Genomic DNA, 22,930 nt, shown 5'->3' with positions numbered 1-22,930 from the left:
AGACCAGTGTTTTAGCTTTATCTTATTACTTTATTGATAAAACTTCCACACTGATGAATAAGACCAGTGTTTTAGCTACATCTTATTACTTTATTAATAAAACTTCCACACTGATGAGTAAGACCAGTGTTTTAGCTACATCTTATTACTTTATTAACAAAACTTCCACACTGATAAGTAAGACCAGTGTTTTAGCTACATTTTGGTCACAAAACTAAACATTTAAGAAGTTATTCACAGTTTTCATAAAGCTGTACCTGGTCTGTTTGGTGAAACTGTCAGTGACATGAGAAGACTACACAGTGTAATAATTTGTGATAGTACAAACCTTTTATTTCTCCTGCTCTGGCTTTTTTATAAAGTCCTTTCACATCTCTCTCTTCACATACTTCTATAGGTGTATCAACAAAGCACTCAAAGAATGGAAGACCTGATTCCTGGTGGATGGTTCTAGCTTGTTCTCTATCCTGTAAAAAATTGAGGTAAGACAAAACAAATAATTTATTAAATCACTTGAACCTAAGGTCACTACAATAGTAAGTTAAAAAGATACATAAATAAAGCATGAGATAATAAAAGAAAAGTGAAACTTTTACACTTCTCGACCTTTCAAGACAGCATAACATTAATCACCACAAACACAATTAAAAATTGTGTTGATATGTTATTGTGTTGTAAAGTTAAGATGCAGCTGATAGTTTTATAGATGCCAATTAAATGGACTGAAGTAGAAGTTTTGGTTTTCAGTTTAAGTAAATATATATAGAGTACATATGTAATGGAATCTTTTACACCTAAATATCTTTACCTTTTTAGCAATACTAGTTATATACCTACTAAATTTTTAAACTGAAAATCTCAATAAGTGTCAAAGACACTTTGAAAGTTTTTTTCTTTTTAAATGCTAAGTATATTTGGTGTATTTCAGGAGACAACTTTACTTTAAATAAGCTATCAAGTTTTAATAGTTCCAATAGAAATAAATATGAGAAATCCATAAGAATAGATTATAAGATAAGTGTGACTTGCTAACAGTTACATTAGCATCTAATCATTGGAATCCCCCTTGTGTCTTGTTAACCGAAAATGTAACATGGAATTGATAGTAAGATTATAATCCCTTTGTAGTGGAATGGGTGAACATGTTTGGTGATGGTATATGAATTCACAATCCATAGATCAGACGTGAATGACCCTAACCAGTATACCAATTAAATATGAAACTGCTAAAAGGTATTGAATATTTTCATATTAAACTCAATAAAATTGAGAAATAGCATGAACAAAAGAAACAAACTCAAAACATAGCTGCTTAATTACAACATTCATCATAATAACACAACTGAATGCAACTCAAAATAAAGCTGGTTAATTACAACATTCTTCATAATAAATACACCTCAAAACAAAGCTGGTTAGTTGCAACATTCTTCACAATAACACAACTGAATACAAATCAAAACAAAACTGGTTAGTTACAACATTCTTCATAATAACACAACTGAATACAAATCAAAACAAAGCTGGTTAGTTACAACATTCTTCACAATAACACAACTGAATACAAATAAAAACAAAGCTGGTTAGTTGCAACATTCTTCACAATAACACAACTGAATACAAATCAAAACAAAGCTGGTTAGTTGCAACATTCTCACAATAACACAACTGAATACAAATCAAAACAAAACTGGTTAGTTACAACATTCTTCATAATAACACAACTGAATGCAATGCAAAACAAAGCTGGTTAGTTACAACATTCTTCATAATAACACAACTCAAAACAAAACTGGTTAGTTACAACATTCTTCACAATAACACAACTGAATACAAATCAAAACAAAGCTGGTTAGTTACAACATTCTTCACAATAACACAACTGAAAGCAATGCAAAACAAAGCTGGTTAATTACAACATTCTTCATAATAAATACACCTCAAAACAAAGCTGGTTAGTTGCAACATTCTTCACAATAACACAACTGAATACAAATCAAAACAAAGCTGGTTAGTTACAACATTCTTCACAATAACACAACTGAATACAAATAAAAACAAAGCTGATTAGTTGCAACATTCTTCACAATAACACAATTGAATACAAATCAAAACAAAGCTAGTTAGTTGCAACATTCTCACAATAACACAACTGAATACAAATCAAAACAAAACTGGTTAGTTACAACATTCTTCATAATAACACAACTGAATGCAATGCAAAACAAAGCTGGTTAATTACAACATTCTCCATAATAAACACAACGCAAAACAAAATTGGTTAGTTACAACATTCTTCACAGTAAACACTACTCAATACCAACAAAACAGTTGTAAAACTTTAAATACTTTAAAATAACAATCCATCAAAAACTCTTTGATGCAAGGCCTGTTATATACACTTTGTGCAGTTCTTGAACAAGTGTAGCTCATAAAATTACTCACCTTTGCAAATGGGCTTATAAAACTTGTGATGCATACCACTCCACTATCAGCGAACAGTTTCGCCACTTCAGCCACTCTTCTAATGTTCTCTTCACGATCTTCAGCACTGAAACCTAGATTCTTGTTCAATCCCTGACGAATGTTGTCTCCATCAAGAGCATAGGAAGGAATACCAAATGCACAGAGGTAGTCTTCCAGACCAAAAGAAATGGTAGTTTTACCAGCACCAGACAGTCCTATTTACCGAGAGAACCTTCATTTCATATGACAGACACTAAAGTACCATGCTATTATTAAATGTCACAAATATTACAAAGAAAAAATATTACAAACAAATTAGTTTAATCAACTTATATTAACAGACTTCCTTTATTTTGACAAACAAAAAAATCATAAAACAGAAACAAAGAATACCATGTACGGAAGCTGATCCATTTCTTCAAATAATTATATCATAATCTGGTAACACATGTCAGTAAGAAAGAAAATAGTTAAGCCTAATTATAAAGATGTAATACTTTGCAAATTATTTTACCAGAGCAGCAGAGATAACTTAAAACCCACATGCTGTCCTAAAGCAAATTACAATATAAGAAAGGTAAAGCTGTAGAAATATTTCTATGGTCAAATGTTACAGAATGTTTCATGAACATCTTTACTACACATCCACATAAAAAGAAAGGTGTTTGTTATATCACATTTATAGCACTATTTAACAATTTATATGTGAAAAACTTATTGCTACTTCTTCTACAAGCTATTATTAGTTCTCCACTGTGAATAACAGTGCAAGCTGGGAAAAATGGATATAGAGAAAATAAAATTGTGATATAAAAAAAATGTTTGAAAGGACAAAATTTTAATATGGATAGTAATTATATCAACACATCTTTCATATAACTGTAACAAATACAGATTATATGAGCTTAAAATAATACCACAAATTTCCTTATACCAAAACAGTTTGTTTTATACTGTTCAAATTATCTTACTTATAAAGATTGAATTGCATTATTTTTTATGATATATTTAGCCATAAACACCCTAAGATTTCTAATATGAAAACAATGATAGGAAACCAAAACAAAAGAGCAGAGAGAACACTATATATATTTTAAAAAACTCAATGATGTACACATTAAATAGACCAGTGTTTCCTGAAGTAGTTCCTACAGAAAGCAGTGGTGGTCTCAGTATATGCAGAATCATTTTCTTTAAAACTTTCCTCACACCAGATAAAGTGACATGTTCAGCAAGAGTTTTAGTTTTTGCTATAAATATGATTATAAAATTCTACTTCTGCTTGAAAATTATTTAACAATAAGTTCCAATAGAAATAAAGTGCCTAAGATTGGAAGTTTCTATTAAATAAACAGATGGAGTTCTCAAAGAAAATTGTAAACTCTTAAATTAAATAATACAATGTATACATATAATTTGCTCTTTTCTCACAAAATAAAATAACAACAAGAACTACAATGTCAAAGCAATCTCACAAAAGAAGCTATTGAAAGATTTAAAAAGTAAAACATTTAACTTGGAATTCTAATTAAAAGTACAATAGTATATGACACAATTTCAGTGAAATTTTATTTTCTCTAGCTGAAATGAACAGAATGAGACAAGTGAATGAATGTTTATAATACAGTTACTCTAACCTAAGTTTTAATTAATTTGTATTTAGAACTGGATAATTAAAAACTGATTATCTATCAGCACTTCTTCCATTAATTAGCATCCTGTAAGATAAGTGATTATTTTCATAAAAATAACCAAGTAACTGAAATTAATGTTTCTAACTTCTTACATAAATTAGCATCCTGTAAGATAAGTGATTATTTTCATGAAAATAACCAAGTAACTGAAATTAATGTTTCTAACTTCTTCCATTAATTAGCATCCTGTAAGATAAGTGATTAATTTCATGAAAATAACCAAGTAACTGAAATTAATGTTTCTAACTTCTTCCATTAATTAGCATCCTGTAAGATAAGTGATTAATTTCATGAAAATAACCAAGTAACTGAAATTTATGTTTCTAATTATTACTGTTTTAGATAATTCCAACTTTCCAACTAAATGAAGCACGGCCATTATGATTTATAATTATATATATAATTATATATCATTCACTCAAAGTTATTCAATGTTGAAACTCACAAAAATAACCAACTTCTTGTAAATACTATTTCCAGTCACTTGAACTACTCAAGTCTCAAGTGATGAATTAGTAGATTCCAACACTTGTCCAGCTTCTTTCATACTTCAGAGATTCAACCAAATATTTCACAAAAACTAATACCAGATGAAAAAACAACAACATCAATTTAAAAAGTTAGAACTTTTTAAATCAAGTATTAGTACTTCAAAAGAATAATATACAAAGGCCAAAACAGAAAACAAATGTTTTAGAAACTCCCACTAACAAAGAATATTACATACACTGAACTAGATTGGGTTTTTATTAGAAATTCCACACCTCATTCTCATAAACATTGGATGATAATGGTGTAAAAAAATTCCTGAATAACTCATGAAAATGTATATTTTATCAAACAAGTTTAAAAAACAGGTAAATAAATGTTCAAATGCCTGTAACCCCTTAGCCAGGGTCTTCCTTGAGGTGTTTACAAAACAGCATATATCACAAATGTAATAGATAATGCTGTTTACTTTGGGGGTGTTTTTTGCTTTAGTTTCTTGATTTAAGTTACAAGATAAGAATTTCAAGATCTTTCTATTTTAAACTCAAAGTATATTAAGGCCTGAAAGTCTTCCAAGACTTTCTTCATGAGGTATGAAATATAAATTGAAAACTGGGAGGATTAACATCATGGCCAATATATACATAAAGTGGACATGAACATAAAACATTATGGTTTAGGTCCAAATACATACAGTGGACAGGAACACAGAGAAGACTGGTATTTGCCCAGAAGGAAACTTCAAATGCAGTCAAATAAATTCTAGTACCATTTGCACCAAGATACATCAAAGAACAGTAACCAGAACAGTGAAGGTTATTATGGAAATAACATTCTATACAGAAGGGGTTATTTTACTGTTTCTATTAGCAGGGTAAGAATTTTATATGTCTGTGTTTCAAGATGCAGTAACCCAAAACAGTGAGTTATTTTCCTGTGTTTTGATAAACAGTAACCTAGGAAATGAAGATTATCAAACCATTATACTATAACTTATGCAACAAGGGGTACTGCACCTGCTATTCCATGAACAGTGACATACACATTCAAAGATATGTTTTTGTGTTTCTTGCCAGTGAGAATTATATTCCTATGTTTACAAAATGACAGATTCATCAAGTCAAAACTTCAAACAGCCCATTGCTAAAAGAAACAATAACCCAATTTAAATCAAATGAAAGAGTGAAGTGTTGAAAAACAAACAGTTAACAAACACCAAAGACATTTCAATTTAACACAAAACATTCACAAAATAAGTCCAAGAGTATATCTCAATAAAGTAATAGAAAAATAGTAAAACAAAATTTGACTAAGATCGATTTAAATACAAAAGTGGAGAATGATTGAAGTGTGCACAGCTTAAAAACATGTCCAATGTACAAAAGGAACACCATCTGTACAAAAGTAGTTACACAGATGAACTCAAAAAGTATGAATTGGATGCTTATATTAAAATGGACAACAAATATATGGTTATTATAGCACTTTTTAATGCTTTTGTGATGAGAAAAACTGATGCTAATAAAACCACGCTTATAAGGTGACATTTTGGTTTGGGCACACCATACATCTATGAGCACACCGCTGAAAGTTTGGAGAAAAGAAAAAAGATACAAAATACTAATAATAAATAAGTTACAAAAGAAACTGTATTTTAAACAGTCAAGTTTAGGCTAGTCAGCTCAGCCAAACAATCCATATAAAAATGCACATTATGTTAATACAAACAGTTATAATGTATCCATTAGAAAGATGTGAACCAACCGGTGTAAGAATTCCATGTGCACTAAAACTATACCTAGTCCATCGCGCATACACTAAAAAGATGAGACCTAGTGTAAATGTATCATCCAAATGTTAAAATAATTAACTTGTATACATCTCAAGAGAGAACACTGTCTTACCAGTAAACCAAATGGTGCATCCTCGAAAACCTCCTCTCTGTCCAACTATCTGTCCTCGCTTGGCTCTGGAGACGTGATGTACCTGTTGGTAGACGTTTGTGGCTTTCTGTTGGAAGTGATAAATATTATCATGTTAACCCATATAAACACTTAGACTTTGTAATATTGCTAAGGGGTTGATAACATATTTACCTCCCACCTATATTATTATACAAAACAGACATCATTAGGATGTGAATGTTAAAAAGATAATTCCTTACTTCCTTTAGGATGATTCAAGTGTATATATTCAATATCAAGTAGTTTATTAATAAAAGAAACCACACTAAGTGATTATCAATACTTTATGATAATAGTGATTCATAATAAGGATTGCCCATTTCTTCTTCTTTAATATTATTATTCAGCTTACAACAAAATCAGCTGTGAGTATTGTAATACAACCTGGGCAGTATTACAAAATGCATCACTGTGCATTGTACAAGGCAGCTTATAATATATTTGATAACCTAGAAAATTGTGTTGGCTGTATAACTGTTTTCACCATATAATTTTAATGTAGTGTGTGGTTTATAAAGAGCCTCATAATCTACTATATGCATATATATGTATAAACACAAACACACACACAGCTCAGAGAACACACCTGGAGGTTCCTTATGTGTACTGCAGTATAAAACCATAGGTCAGAGAACAGCTGGAAGTTCCTTATGTGTACTGTAGTATAAAACTATAGCTCAGAGAACAGCTGAAAGTTCCTTATGTGTACTGTAGTATAAAAACCATAGCTCAGAGAACAGCTGAAAGTTCCTTATGTGTACTGTAGTATAAAAACCATAGGTCAGAGAACAGCTGGAAGTTCCTTATGTGTACTGTAGTATAAAAACCATAGCTCAGAGAACAGCTGGAAGTTCCTTATGTGTACTGTAGTATAAAAACTCTAGCTCAGAGAATGGCTGGAAGTTCCTTATGTGTACTGTGGTATAAAACCATAGCTCAGAGAACAGCTGGAAGTTCCTTATGTGTACTGTGGTATAAAAACCATAGCTCAGAGAACAGCTGGAAGTTCCTTATGTGTACTGTGGTATAAAACCATAGCTCAGAGAACAGCTGGAAGTTCCTTATGTGTACTGTGGTATAAAACCATAGCTCAGAGAACAGCTGGAAGTTCCTTATGTGTACTGTAGTATAAAACCATAGCTCAGAGAACAGCTGAAAGTTCCTTAAGTGTACTGTAGTATAAAAACCATAGCTCAGAGAACAGCTGAAAGTTCCTTATGTGTACTGTAGTATAAAAACCATAGCTCAGAGAACAGCTGAAAGTTCCTTATGTGTACTGTAGTATAAAAACCATAGGTCAGAGAACAGCTGGAAGTTCCTTATGTGTACTGTAGTATAAAAACCATAGCTCAGAGAACAGCTGAAAGTTCCTTATGTGTACTGTAGTATAAAAACCATAGCTCAGAGAACAGCTGAAAGTTCCTTATGTGTACTGTAGTATAAAAACTCTAGCTCAGAGAATGGCTGGAAGTTCCTTATGTGTACTGTGGTATAAAACCATAGCTCAGAGAACAGCTGGAAGTTCCTTATGTGTACTGTGGTATAAAACCATAGCTCAGAGAACAGCTGGAAGTTCCTTATGTGTACTGTGGTATAAAACCATAGCTCAGAGAACAGCTGGAAGTTCCTTATGTGTACTGTGGTATAAAACCATAGCTCAGAGAACAGCTGGAAGTTCCTTATGTGTACTGTGGTATAAAACCATAGCTCAGAGAACAGCTGGAAGTTCCTTATGTGTACTGTAGTATAAAACCATAGCTCAGAGAACAGCTGGAAGTTCCTTATGTGTACTGTGGTATAAAACCATAGCTCAGAGAACACCTCAAAGTTCCTTAAGTGTACTGTAGTATAAAACCATAGGTCAGAGAACAGCTGGAAGTTGCTATCCACAATCTTTGGTACCTAAAAGTTTGAGTGTTTTTGTCAGAATCTTTACATGTACAGAAAGTTACGTCACATCAAGATGATGGGTAGATACCGTCTAGAAAATGTATTCTCAAGATGGCTAGTATATGTATTAAAACTTTAAAATAAAGTACAGGACAAGAACTAGTATAGGTATAAAGGTGTTCCTTTATATTGGTCTAAGTTGCTGTATAAATGGGACATCTCTCATTTTGCATTTGTTTATAAATGTTTCATTACTTAGTATCTGGGTGACTTATGGTTATGCTGTGTTTATTTGTAGTGTTCAAAAATGTGTCAAGGTGTTTTTATGTACTTTGAATCTGGTTTCCATTTTTCTGCTTGTTTATCCAATATAGAAACTATGTCAGTTGTTGTTTTTTTATAAATAATGTTGGTGTTGTTTGTCAGTGTAATTTTTACATAATGTGTACTTTAGTTTTTGTATCTGGTTTCTGAATACATTTGGTGTTTACTGAATGTTGTGTTTTAAGTTTTCTATGTGTTTATTTTTTTGCTGACATTGGAAATGTATGGAATGCAGCAGTGTAAGGTGTTGTAGTCTATTGTTTCTTCGACTTTATTATTTTTTGTTTGTTGTTGATTGTGTTGTTAACTTAGGTGTGTGGAACATAATTATTTCCTTTATTATTTGCACCTAGATACTACTGTTATAGGAACATTAAAAGTGTCACAGTATTCAAAAGTAAAACTCCAAAACTTTTCTTTCACTATCTGAAGCAAAGTTATATACACAGCCACTGGCCTTAGTGTACAAACGCTACATGTAGAGACATCCAGCTAATGCATGACCTCATTCATTCCCAGTCTTTAGAGAACTATGAACCCTGACCATTTACTGGTGACCTATAAATGATTAATTATGAATTACAAACAGTGAACTAAATTGGTTAATTTTAGATTACAAGTTACATTTCACTCCAACTACTTGACCCCATTTTTTCAAACCAGAAAGAACTTATTCAAAAATAGCATTTAAAAATGAGAACACAAAATGAAGTTATTACGTCTAAACATACTCCACAGATGATTCTACAATTAACTTTAGCAAAGTTACACGTAATATCTTTCACTTAAGTTCCCAGTTTTAGTTTGTATAAATGATATATCTCTACTGAATAACTTACCATTTATATTCTTCGTTTGTTTGTAATATCAAAACAAAACATGAGGTCTGAATAATCCATACTTCAATCCCTTATCAATATTTGTTTTATATGTTTCACATTTCCCTTAAAATGTACCAATAATGAATGCACAACCTGGTTCTTCTTCGGTACTTAAGGACGATGCAAATTAACGTGTTGTTATAGGAATCTGATGGACTGTTCTTCCATATCAGATTCACACTACCCAAGTAGGTCTTGTCCTGCTGTTAGGACAAGTCAGATATGTTTGTATTATCCTACCTAGTACAAAATATGTTGTCTTGTTATTTTATGTGTTTACTTTCCTTGCAAATTCGGGAGTCAGTTGGTTCACCACATGTATAGTATTTTAAGAAAAAGAACTCCACTGAATAAACATTTACCATATACACTAGACTTCTTACAACAATAAGAAAAAGAACTCCACTGAATAAACATTTACCATATACACTAGCCTTCTTAAAACAATAAGAAAAAGAACTCCATTGAATAAACATTTACCATATACACTAGACTTCTTACAACAATAAGAAAAAGAACTCCATTGAATAAACATTTACCATATACACTAGCCTTCTTACAACAATAAGAAAAAGAACTCCACTGAATAAACATTTACCATATACACTGGACTTCTTACAACAATAAGAAAAAGAACTCCACTGAATAAACATTTACCATATACACTAGCCTTCTTAAAACAATAAGAAAAAGAACTCCATTGAATAAACATTTACCATATACACTAGACTTCTTACAACAATAAGAAAAAGAACTCCACTGAATAAACATTTACCATATACACTGGACTTCTTACAACAATAAGAAAAAGAACTCCACTGAATAAACATTTACCATATACACTGGACTTCTTACAACAATAAGAAAAAGAACTCCACTGAATAAACATTTACCACATACACTGGACTTCTTACAACAACCGCCATCTTTAGGTCACGTATTTAAAATTTCGTATGCAAAGATGTCAAAGCTGACAGAAATAAGCCGTCAGTGTGAAAATTTGGTAAAACACTGTTAAGCAACAAAATATTTTGTAACTTCCAGGTTTCAGGTCAAATGTCATCTAACAGCTAAGAACAGAACTCTCAATTAGTATACATAAGTAAACATCCAATTCAGCCACTTAAGCTATAACTTTATATAAAAAAAAAAAGATCCTGCCCTTACTTTAACCTGTAGTTGGGCGAAGGGAAACAGCTGTTTTAAAACACCCTCCCCCTGTAGCCTTCCGAGGAAAATCTCGCTTCAAACCGAAACACCTACCACCAACTAAGTTCAATCCCCAAGCAGTCTTAAGGACGTCTGCGAGACAGCCTGGTATGACTTTACCTTGCTCATCATCACACTGCATATTAAAATCGTAAGCGCAAAGGCTGACACTTACAAAAGTCTCTAAAAATTCTACACAAAGTGTAAAGAAGGTCTTCGTACCAAACAAAACTTGAGGTACTTGACCTGATCAGTAATAGCAATTACTCTATATGACAGGAAGACACAAACTTCAACATTCTTTACTTCTAATCTAGACTGATGACGACAGAAGAACGGTTAGATATTTCAAACAGTACATGAGACAACACAAGTAGAAATATTTTCAAACTTATTGTAACTTGCACATAAATAACATACAAACAGTCTCATTTTTGGCCTACTAAACCTTACACATAAATAACATTTAAACCGTCTCACTTCTGGCCTATTAAACCACTTGACGTTAATTAAGTTAAACGTAACACTAACTAACAAAGTTAATCATTACATCAAACGTAACAATCTGACAAACTTAGCCACTACATTAAATATAACACAACGACAAGGCTTACCACTACAAACATGACACAAAGCTAACCATATTTCACTTCATCAAACGTAACACAAAATGACAAAGTTAACCACTTCGTCAAACACAAAACAAACTGGCAAGGTTAACCATTACATCAAACATAACACAATGTGACAAAGTTAACCATTGCATCAAACACAAAACAAACTGACAAAGTTAACCATTACATCAAACATAACACAATGTGACAAAGTTAAGCATTACATCAAACATAACACAATGTGACAAAGTTAAGCATTACATCAAACATAACACAATGTGACAAAGTTAACCATTACATCAAACATAACATAATGTGACAAAGTTAACCATTACGTCAAACACAAAACAAACTGACAAAGTTAACCATTACATCAAACACAAAACAAACTGACAAAGTTAACCATTACATCAAACATAACACAATGTGACAAAGTTAACCATTACGTCAAACACAAAACAAACTGACAAAGTTAACCATTACATCAAACACAAAACAAACTGACAAAGTTAACCATTACATCAAACACAAAACAAATGGACAAAGTTAACCATTACATCAAACACAAAACAAACTGACAAAGTTAACCATTACAGCAATATAGCAAAACTAACTTACTCAATTGCAGGTTATCATGACAGTTATTTCTCGGAAACACAAACTCACCTTCATCAAATGAACCACTTTAAACAAATGGCCAATAGCTACGTCACAACAGGTCCTGCTGAAACAACTACATTCAGGTTATGAATAACAGAAACTGTTAGATAGATTTCTTTTTTCTAATAAATCGATATCCTATAGTGAACATAAATAGTTTTTTTTCCAAATTAGTCAGCATCTCAGAAGTCTCCCAAGGTTCAGTCCTTCAGCCATTCCTCTATATAGGTTCATCAACAACAGACCATTTTCTGACTTGACATACATACATTTTTCACAATACGTTGACGTTTGAAACGTATCGCAATCACTAACTGATGTTATGACTGGCTCGTGTTACTCAATCCAAAACTACTGACTTCCCTTTTCAAAGAAGTCTTAACAAATCATACAAAAACACCAAAGAAGTAAAACTGTGCTCTGAAATCTAGTTTATTGGTAATAACTTTTGGTATTCGCCTCACCACTTAGACTGTATACTTCAATAGTATAAACAAACTCATCAGCAAGGGAATTATTTCACCAAGATTCATTGCAAGCAAAAACAAGATAAATCCACCACTATTTTAAAATTTACTTACGCCCATTGATAGAAAGCACTGGTCAAATTACTTTCAACAACATTCTTGATACACTACAGTGACAGCGAAATATAATTCTTAGATTAGCGCCAGAGGTTCCGAGGTTTGTCCTCCATTAATTATACACACAAAGTCTGGCCTGCCATTAATCAAATAGTGATTCTCGACACTTGCAAATAATTACTATCGCAAAGCAAAAACAAGAAACACCAAACAGTGTCACCACCACGCAAGATGTATCTAATTTCTTGCAGCCACACACGCACATCCCACACGTGAATGTTCATTGTCCTAAGCATGTGTCAATTTTCATCTAACACACAAAAGTTAGGCTGTTCTCTGAAAGTATCTTGAGATACTCCTGTTTCCTCTTCCAAGTCCAATTGCATAGCATTTGGATGGATGCAAAGACAGCGATCAAGGTACTGAATTTATACACCCCACCCACTCTGTGGCTCTAACTTCATATTCTTATCGATTAGTATTGATTGATATTTGTATCATTGACGAGGGAGGTAAATGTTTTCATCAGTTCGTGATCCCAACCAGAACCAGAATCCTGTCAACAAGGCGCCATACTCTTGCAGCCTACGTAACAAGCTGCTTTCAAATATCTCTGCATCCATGGAATTGTGACTACCAGTGAAATGTAACACCCCACTGTGTGAGACCTACTTATACACGTTTCTCAAAACCGTCGACCTTTCCATAAGCCCTGCAGACAAAAAACTCTCTGGAATAGTCTCTCAACATCAAGCTATACCCAGCCCACCGGATTAACACATGACTTTCTGAAAAACCGGCTGCTTACGTGAAGATATTCATAAACTCACAGCAAGCCTTGAAACACATCCTGACCCAAGGCATTTTCTACCATCTACACCATTTTACAGTAAAAATGTTGCACCAAAAGTCTCTCTCTCGTGCAGCTACGCCACTCACAATACTTTTTTTCCACTAGCCATCTTCCAGATCTAGTCTCCTACCTGTCACGTGTCCACCCAATCATAGAGTCCAGTTCCAACCATCCACTAGCTTTCTTGATCGCCTCCGATGTGGTGCCTCCACAATGACAGAAGCCGCCTATGAACTCCTATCCCCCAAAGACATCACTATGTCGCCAAGTCACCTCAACATTAGCACTAATTCACCCTAACCCAGCACCAAAAACCATCATCCAACTTACCAAACACTCTCCTGATGGATACCTTGACCGTCTCACAATCACTGCACAAAGATGAAGCCAAGCTGCACTCACTTCTTCCATCGCCCCTCGACTAATGACGACAAATATGATAGCCAGGACAGCTCTTTCCATGGACAGTCCATCACTTTCAACCATCTGCCTGTCAAAACAAGCTCCCTTTAACACTAAGTTTAAGGAAGTCATCTTCCTTCCTCGCCACTAGCCAACACACACCATCAGTTTAGATCAACCGGATACTGGTCAGTCAATCATTAGGCACCAGCCAGTAAAAAGTGGGTTTCCTGGCGATGATGAGGCATCAGTTAGTGAAAGTTGTTTTCTGGAGAAGTGAACGTGGAATTGTTACCAAGTTTTGTTTTTCTTTGTTGTTGTTGTTGTTGTTTTTTTTTTGCCAAGTATGATTCTTACAGAGAAGTTGGTTTCATCAAACCCATAACTGCAAAAACTTTGAATTATAGGGTACTCATATACCACAGACTGGAAAAAAGCGATACAACAACCATTAAATAGATTCGTTAATACGTTCAGGACCCGGCGTGAACTAATACTTAGAGCGCCTAGTTACAGACCGGATGTTCAAAGGTTCGAGTCGAGAGATGCGCTAAACTTGATATGCACTTTCAGCTGTTGAAGGTTTATAACTGTGGTAGCCAATCACAACATTCGCATAAACAGTGTAACTTGTGTCCTCTAGCGGACAGTTCTAAGTTTTATAAGCACCGAATGTAACGCTACAATTTTATGTGCAATTTGAATGACTGCACACAATCAACAAGTGGCACAACACATGTGGCACGTTTATAATACATACATGTTATTGTCAATCTATCTAAAGTACAAATGTTGGTATAACCTCCACAATGTGTGGCATTATTATATCGCAACTTCAATTTAGTATATTACCGTGTTTGTTTTAAATAAAGGTATGTACACTTGTCATATAAAGTGGACAATATAATAACAAGTTGATGTGTCAGTTTACTTCTAATAAATATTTTAAAATGCCCATCAGTGGCGTAACTACAACAAATACCTCCCTTGTATAAAGAGTAACTGGGCCTCCTATATTCATTTCCTTATAACTGCAGTAATTTTTTTTCTAGCTGGTTGACATCATTCGTTTAACAGAATAGTACAACTTCCCTTTAGTTTAAACAAATAATGTTGAATGTCTTTCCTCTTTCGGGCAGTATATTTCAGACATATCATGCAATACATTAATTACTGGTTGAGTGTGTGAAATATATATACTATTGGTTCACAATGTGAGATATATTACTGGTTGATTACGTGAAATATATATACTATTGGTTCACTATGTGAGATACGTTACTGGTTGATTGTTTGAAATATATATACTATTGGTTCACAATGTGAGATATAGTACTAGTTGATTACGTGAAATATATATACTATTGGTTCACAATGTGAGATATATTACTGGTTGATTACGTGAAATATATATACTACTGGTTCACTATGTGAGATATATTACTGGTTGATTGTTTGAAATCTATATACTACTGGTTCACTATGTGAGATATCCTACTGGTTGATTGTGTGAAATATATATACTTCTAGTTGACTATGCAAGCTATCCTACTGGTTGACCATGTAAAATGTATTAAGTTGCAACGTCATTAAACCGTACGCTTATATTGAAGACATCACTGCAGTTTACAATAAGAGTCGAATAATACGGTTCCATGGAAGTTCAATATAGTAAATTAAAATTCTGATGTAAAGTGTAAAGATATAATGACATTAGAGCTTTAACAGAAACACAAATTTAATCATAAAAGAATTGAGTTTGTGTTTTCTTATAGCAAAGCCACAACGGGCTATCTGCTGAGCCCACCGAGGTGAATCGAACCCCTGATTTTAGCGTTGTAAATCCATATACTTACCACTGTACTATCGGGGTATGGGGTATAAAAGTATTGCTCACTTATTCATTAGAACAATTTATAGCGAATACAACGATTTCTACAAACGTTTAGTTGTAGCATATCAATAACAACCGTTAATCTATAAAACCTTACGTAAATCTATCAAAGTTATTCGTCTATTTCAACCTTTAATTATTAGCTTTCTAGTGTCGAAATTTCACTAAGTTGACCACATCTCGTTGAACAGAACTGTCTTCAATAGCACATTTATATTAAAATAATTTTAATTACAATGATAAGTTATTTACTCTTTTGAGATTGGGACATTAAGCAGCGAGATACGTCCAGGGCTTTTTAACGCATGCTAGTTCAAATTTACCATGCTACATACTCAAACTATGTGCCTCAATCCGCTACAAACTGGAAGCTAAACTTAAATTTTCACATATTCAAACTACTTATCTGAAGAATCCACTACACCAAGAATTAAAATAAATAAACACAGTTTTAGTAAAAAGTACCACAAACGAAAAGTTTGACAAACCTGACTGCGGTAGTATGCTGTGTTGTTAAACATAGTTATAGTACGTGTTAGTTCTTTAATATGATAAAGCATGTAACAACCAAGAAAGTTGTCGACTTCTAACTTGTACCACCTAACGACCACGCGTTGAACGAGCGTCACGTAGAGTTCAACAGCTGTTTGGAGGGTAGAACAGGTGGTTACTACGACAGTAGCATACGACACTGAAGTATTACTGTGTTCGAAGCAATCCTTACATGTAAAACAAACATATAATCTCGACTATATATCACACAAAAATTTAAGTAGAAGACTAACACATACTGAAGGCTTAGTTCCTGGATACATGCAGGTATATTACGGATTCTCGAATAAACCTTGCAAATGGTGTGCGTGTGTCAGTAAGTTTGTTTAGTAGGCACAGCTGTACTGAATGACTGGTACGACTTCAGAAATTATATTACTTTTCATTTAATGTTTATTGTTCTTATTTCTAAAAATATGTCACCCTAACTTTTCCTTTTTTCTCCAAACGATTGTTAAGCGACCGATTTAGAAGGAAAATAACTCCACAAAAACAATTGCTCAATCAAAACTGTGGCTTGGAAGGCGGAGGTTTATATATATAGATGTTTAAACATCAAGGAATGTAAATCACCATTAAGTAGCATACATGTGCACTTAACAGAGATGAATAAGCTATCTATTCTGCACATGTCTGTGAAATATAAACTATTGTTGGTTAGTGATGTCGAGAAAAACCCACTCGTAGAGAAATATATATGTAAGAACGGTGAACCTGACGATGACCGAAGGTCGAAACGTTGTTCGCTCCTCTACGTAAAATATTTTCTTAACCCAAACGAGCCGTTTTTACATATATATTCCTCCACAAAATAAATAAGTGACACATTTAATCTGTACCACTGAACGTTTACCGTCGGGACACCTGCATCATTCAACGTTTACTGTCGGGACACCTGCACCATTCAACATTTACTGTCGGGACACCTGCACCATTCAACATTTACTGTTAGAATAATGAAAAGTAAAATAGCTTTCGCTATGTTGTACTATGTTGAATCTGATATATAAAAAAATTTGGATATGCAAATTAGTAAGCCACGGGACAACCACAGCCAATATAAAATTACGGTAGAATGGAATGTATCAGTACTACATTTTGACATAGCTCGGCAATACGGATGTAGCTTCGCCGAAACTCGACCACTTTTAAAAACAATATATAACAGCCCTTTACGAAGAAATATATTCGTATACTCAAACCGTAATAAAGATGTGTTCATGATGACGAGAAACCAACTTGAAGTAAATACGTATTATTAAGACGGCTGATACGGGTATTAAAACGTTAATTAAAATGCAGAACAACGTTTCGACCTTCTTAGGTCATCTTCAGGTTAACAAATAGAGTTTGCAACTATCCTAATACATAATACATTCCGATTTGCGTCGAACTAACCTAAGCCTAACATTATTAGTTACGCCCAATAAGTTTGTAAAGTACAAAATGTATAGGATACTAAAGTCTAATGGTATTTTGTAATGTTTATAATATCCATCTGTCAGTTAATCCATACTGTATTCGTTAAGCCTAAATAAAACATCTTTGTAGAGAGCTTATTTTATAGTTACAACAACTACGTACAATGTCGTAATTATACATACAGTTGCAGCTACACTGATGAGAACAACTGTATAGTTAGTAACGTGTAACTGTTTTTAAACAACATGCACAAATTTTGTTGTTTAACAACTCCGCAAAACCACTAAGTTGAAGCAAATAAAAATATTAGTGGACGACAGAAGTATTAGTAACCTTACATCAATATTTCGAATATTAAATCTTCCTTATGAAACTCATAATAAATATATACACGCATGTTTCTCCAACAAACAAAATAGTGCCTTAAATATTAACTGTAGTGATGCTGTTGAAAATATTTAGAGCATACATAACTTAGAATTTTATATGCGTTTACAGGTGTATTAACAACTGTATGAATATACAATGACTTCTGTGCTACAATTTACTGTAAATAAATAATGCACTATTTTACTCGAGTATATAATAAAATTTACTATTACTGGGCACGTTCTTAGTTTATTAGAGCAGCAGTGTGGAAAATAAAAGTTTTACATATGACGTCGAGTGCTTTAGTATTTACATTACTAACTATTTCGTTTTCTTAGTAACTAGGTAATACGTGGCAAACCTTCAATTGAAACAGTGGAGTATCCGGGTTGATGAATCGAACCCCAGATTTTTGTGTTTCAGTCCGTAAACTTACCGCTTACTTATCGGGGTGACGGCATACCTCACATGCTTTTAAACACAATATTAGAGCATACGAGTTGGATTAATCAAACCAAGTTGGATGTTTTTGAAACATCATATATGATATCTTAATGTTTTTTATACATATAAACGATGAATCAAATAATAAAAGTGATAGAAGTATTCAATGTTGAACTCTTAGAATACTTCAATCTAGCATATAATGCACTTCTCAGCTCGTTAGCAGAGGTTCTAAAGATACAGGGTTTATCCAACATCAAACTATTTGGTTAGAGATAGTTCCAGAGAACATAGTATGTTATACATTGTACAACTGAATTTAAAAGTATCATGTTAATTCATTGTGTACATAATATTAAAAGTTAGTTCATACATTAGACTCCTTCTGACATCTTACTTTTCACACTTACAGTTTCAAAATTCAGTGCATTTCCAGTAAGTCTCTTCTGAAAGCACATCTGGTACCATAACCATTATTTGCTTAACATCAGCCCTTCACCGGTTCATTGCAAACTTTGGGGGGCACAAACAGGGTTATATCCCCTCGGGAAATCAACACTAACTACATTCATCCCAAGTCCAATCCCAGTCTTCTGGAGTGGTACTGTGTCGACTGTCCCTATCTCAAGACCAACACTAATCGTCTGAAGTGGTTCTATGTCCATTGTCCTAATCCCAAGTCCAACCCCAGTCTTCTGGAATGGTTCTGTGTCGATTGTCATTATCCCAAGACCAGTCTTCTGGAGTGGTTCTGTGTCGACTGTTCCTATCTCAAGACCAACACTAATCGTCTGAAGTGGTTCTATGTCCATTGTCCTAATCCCATGTCCAACCCAGTCTTCTGGAATGGTTCTGTGTCGATTGTCATTATCCCAAGTCCAGTCTTCTGGAGTGGTTCTGTGTCGATTGTCGTTATGCCAAGTCCAGTCTTCTGGAGTGGTTCTGTGTCGACTGTTCCTATCTCAAGACCAACACTAATCGTCTGGAGTGGTTCTATGTCCATTGTCTTAATTCCAAGTCCAACCCCATCTTCTGTAATGGTTCTGTATTGCTTAGTCGATATTTATATTGTCCTTATTCCAACTCCAGTCTTCTGAAGTGGTTCTGTACTCCTTGGTTAATATGTAGATTGTTCTTATCCCAAATCCAACCCCAATCAACTGAAATGAAAGTGTTAGATAGATCAACATGCTTCTAGTCCTGGTTCAAACCCAGAAAGCAACACGCTGTGACTGCTGATATACACTATCTTGATCGGTTCTTGTTCTTTCGGCAGAATATTCCTTTCTCGCCACATTAGCAGATTCCAGGTTACTGATCGTGTCATACAGGATGATGGTGAAACGTGTTGAGATTCCGCATACGGTTGAGTGTAACGTAACGTCTCAACTGAAGGCCTGGATAACCCCAGGGGCTTCTTCCTCTTTCCAAAGAAGGTAAATGTGGTATCGCATTCTGTGAAGCTATAAGATACAGGTGGGTATAGAGGTTTTTCATTCCCTTAGGCATCACAGATAACACTGACATGCAAACAGGTAAAGCCCTTGCATATCTTATATATTACTCATACGTCCGCATATGGTGGGAAGGTCATATAACTTGAAAATAAAGACCACAATGCGTACCGAGCAAGCCATCCATCTGTTATCTGTGTAACTTCTTCCCAGTTGTTATTAATAATTCCTAAAAATATAATAAGTTATGGAAGTCGGTTATGTTTGCTTTCCCTAAATCAAACCTTATAATGGTAAATAAGTTATGAAAGTCGGTTATGTTTGCCTTCCATGGATAAAACCTTATAATGGTAAATAAGTTATGAAAGTCGGTTATGTTTGCCTTCCATGGATAAAACCTTATAATGGTAAATAAATTATGGAAGTTGGTTATGTGTGCCTTCCCTGAATAAAACCTCATAATGGTGGAGTGAGAGAATGTGGAAATGTCAGGAAATAAAGAATAAATGATGGGATATTTGCGCACATTTGTATGTTGCACATTCATTTTTACACACTTTTAATTTAAATATGTAATTTTTGCCACATCAAAAAAATTGCAGTACGTAGATGTAACGCATATAAAACTAAAGCATTATTTTTATGCTCGAGCCAAGAGTTCGTGGCAGTTACTAAAAACACGATCCATAACGTGCATTGGTTGGTTGGATCCTGGCAAGACGTGATTGGTTTGAATGTACGGAAGAACACAAAAATTGTGTTTGTGTTATTTTTTTAACCCCGCTGTGTCCCCATATTAAGAAAATCTGAATAAGCTCTCTGACTATTTATTATTGGTACAAGAGGAAATGTACGTGTGTACCTCATACAAGTGTATCTGTATTCGGTTTTACTCTAACAGGATAAAACAAATTAAGGAAGAATGGTAATAATGATAAATCGGTGTTATTGGAGAGGGAAAGTTATATACGTATTGACTGTAGAAATAATATTAACAAACAAAATAGCTGTGTTTCAAAGTTAACAACGCAAGTCACGGAAGTTGAAATAGCGTTTCTATGCAACCAGTACACGGACTTGTCACACGTGTATGAAACACATAACTACACACTCGAGCAACATGACAGTACCGCCACGCACATAGCTACACATTCAAGCAACATGACAGTACTACCACGACAGCTAAACACTTTTTTTTTGCTATATAAATATTTAATAGAGGGAAGATTTGTATTTCAGGCTTTACACATTATTTTGGTTGAGCTATTTTATGCGTTTTTTTGTTTTTGAATTTCGCGCAAAGCTACTCGAGAGCTATCTGTGCTAGACGTCCCTAATTTAGCAGTGTAAGACTAGAGGAAAGGCAAATAGTCATCACTACTCACCGCCAACTCTTGGGCTATTCTTTTACCAATGAATAGTGGGACTGATCGTAACATTACAGTACCCCAAATGCTGAGATGGCAAGCATGTTTGGTGTGATGGGGATTCAAACCCGTGACCCTCAGATTACGAGTCGAGTGCCTTAACCACCTGGCCAAGCCGGGGCCTGTTCCTTTTGGATCGTATGTTACAGTTTCTCGGAATAATGAATTCCACATATTGTCATGTTTAATTACAGTAACATTTATTCAGCAATAAAACTTTATTCGAAGCAACAAAGAGATTCTTACATTCACGCCCAAGCAGACGTAAGCACAAGCAAAGGAACATTTACATTTACCCTTCGATACTTATTTTAGGGTGACAGGATCGGATTACAAAACACTCTTTCAATCGTTATAAACCAAAGCAATCCCACTAATCACTGAGACAATAAAGTTCGTAGATGAATACGCACCATAGCTAGTTATTTAATTATGTTAATTTCCCTAAATAAATAATTTGTTTTTTCTACGTCATGGATAAGCGTACAAGTGTTTCACACGAAAGCAAAATTACATTTGCTTTTACTGATAATGCTGTCTTATAATTCTCCTAACTGTGATTATTGTTTGTATTTGAATTGTTATTATCGAGTGTGCTTTGTTTTGCATGCGATTATAAAGATATTTTTCTTGTGCAACTTTCAAGTGTTTAAATATATTTTGTTTTTAATCCCATAATATAGATAAGTGGATAATTCGAAAACAAAAGAACCCAGGTGATGGTGAACACTTAGAAAATAAATACAATTCATTCTGGCATTACTGTCGAAAAGAAAATGGCGCGTGACTGGAAAAACGTGAAACAAGAACTTAATGGAAGTTGAAATTTGTAGTGATTGAAGCAAATAATAAACCAGTGTGTCTTTTGTGTAACAAAGTCTTCAGGAATAATAAAGTATACAACCTTAAACAACACTAACAATTTTCACAACGAATTTAATGTAAAATTTCCAGTTGATGGCAAAAATTGTATGAATGAAATTATCCGTCTGAAAGAACAACTTCATGAACAAAAGGGAGGCCTAAAAAGATTTTTATCATCGATAGAACTTGTTACGTTAACTAGCTGTAAAGTCGTTTGGATTCTAGCTCAAAAAAGAAATCATTTTCTGATGCTGAACTAGTAAAAGAAATATTGATTGTGGTCATTGAAACTCTGGTGTTCGTCAGTGTAGTTTTTACACAGTATTGACATTAGTTTTGTGCCTGATTTTTTGAATAAATTTGGTTTTAACTGGAATGTCATATTTTGTTACTAGTTTTTGCCAAATGTTGGTTATTTTTCTGCTGATGTCGGGAACCCATGGTATGCAGCAGTATATGGTTTCGTGATTTTTT

At 33.8% G+C, this 22,930-nt stretch overlaps 1 protein-coding gene across 2 annotated transcripts in view; it reads right to left on the bottom strand.

The window, feature by feature from the left end:
• Positions 1-22,930, bottom strand: part of LOC143256205 (bifunctional 3'-phosphoadenosine 5'-phosphosulfate synthase-like) — a 56,332-nt gene that overhangs the window by 20,447 nt on the left and 12,955 nt on the right. Inside the window, exons 1-4 of one of the 2 annotated variants that reach the window (XM_076513086.1) lie at positions 16,413-16,621; positions 6,554-6,659; positions 2,446-2,681; positions 329-467 (exon numbers count right to left, since the gene is read on the bottom strand). In XM_076513086.1, the coding sequence (XP_076369201.1) occupies positions 329-467; positions 2,446-2,681; positions 6,554-6,659; positions 16,413-16,484 (553 nt within the window). In that variant the 5' untranslated portion in view covers positions 16,485-16,621. Of the gene's footprint in view, positions 1-328; positions 468-2,445; positions 2,682-6,553; positions 6,660-16,412; positions 16,622-22,930 lie in introns of those variants that run through there. The other variant, XM_076513087.1, reaches the window with a different exon arrangement.

This window comes from Tachypleus tridentatus, chromosome 7 (genome assembly GCF_004210375.1).
Source record: "Tachypleus tridentatus isolate NWPU-2018 chromosome 7, ASM421037v1, whole genome shotgun sequence".
NCBI lineage: Eukaryota > Metazoa > Arthropoda > Merostomata > Xiphosura > Limulidae > Tachypleus > Tachypleus tridentatus.
Note: the sequence above shows the minus strand (reverse complement) of the source record. Positions and strands in the feature narration are given on the sequence as shown.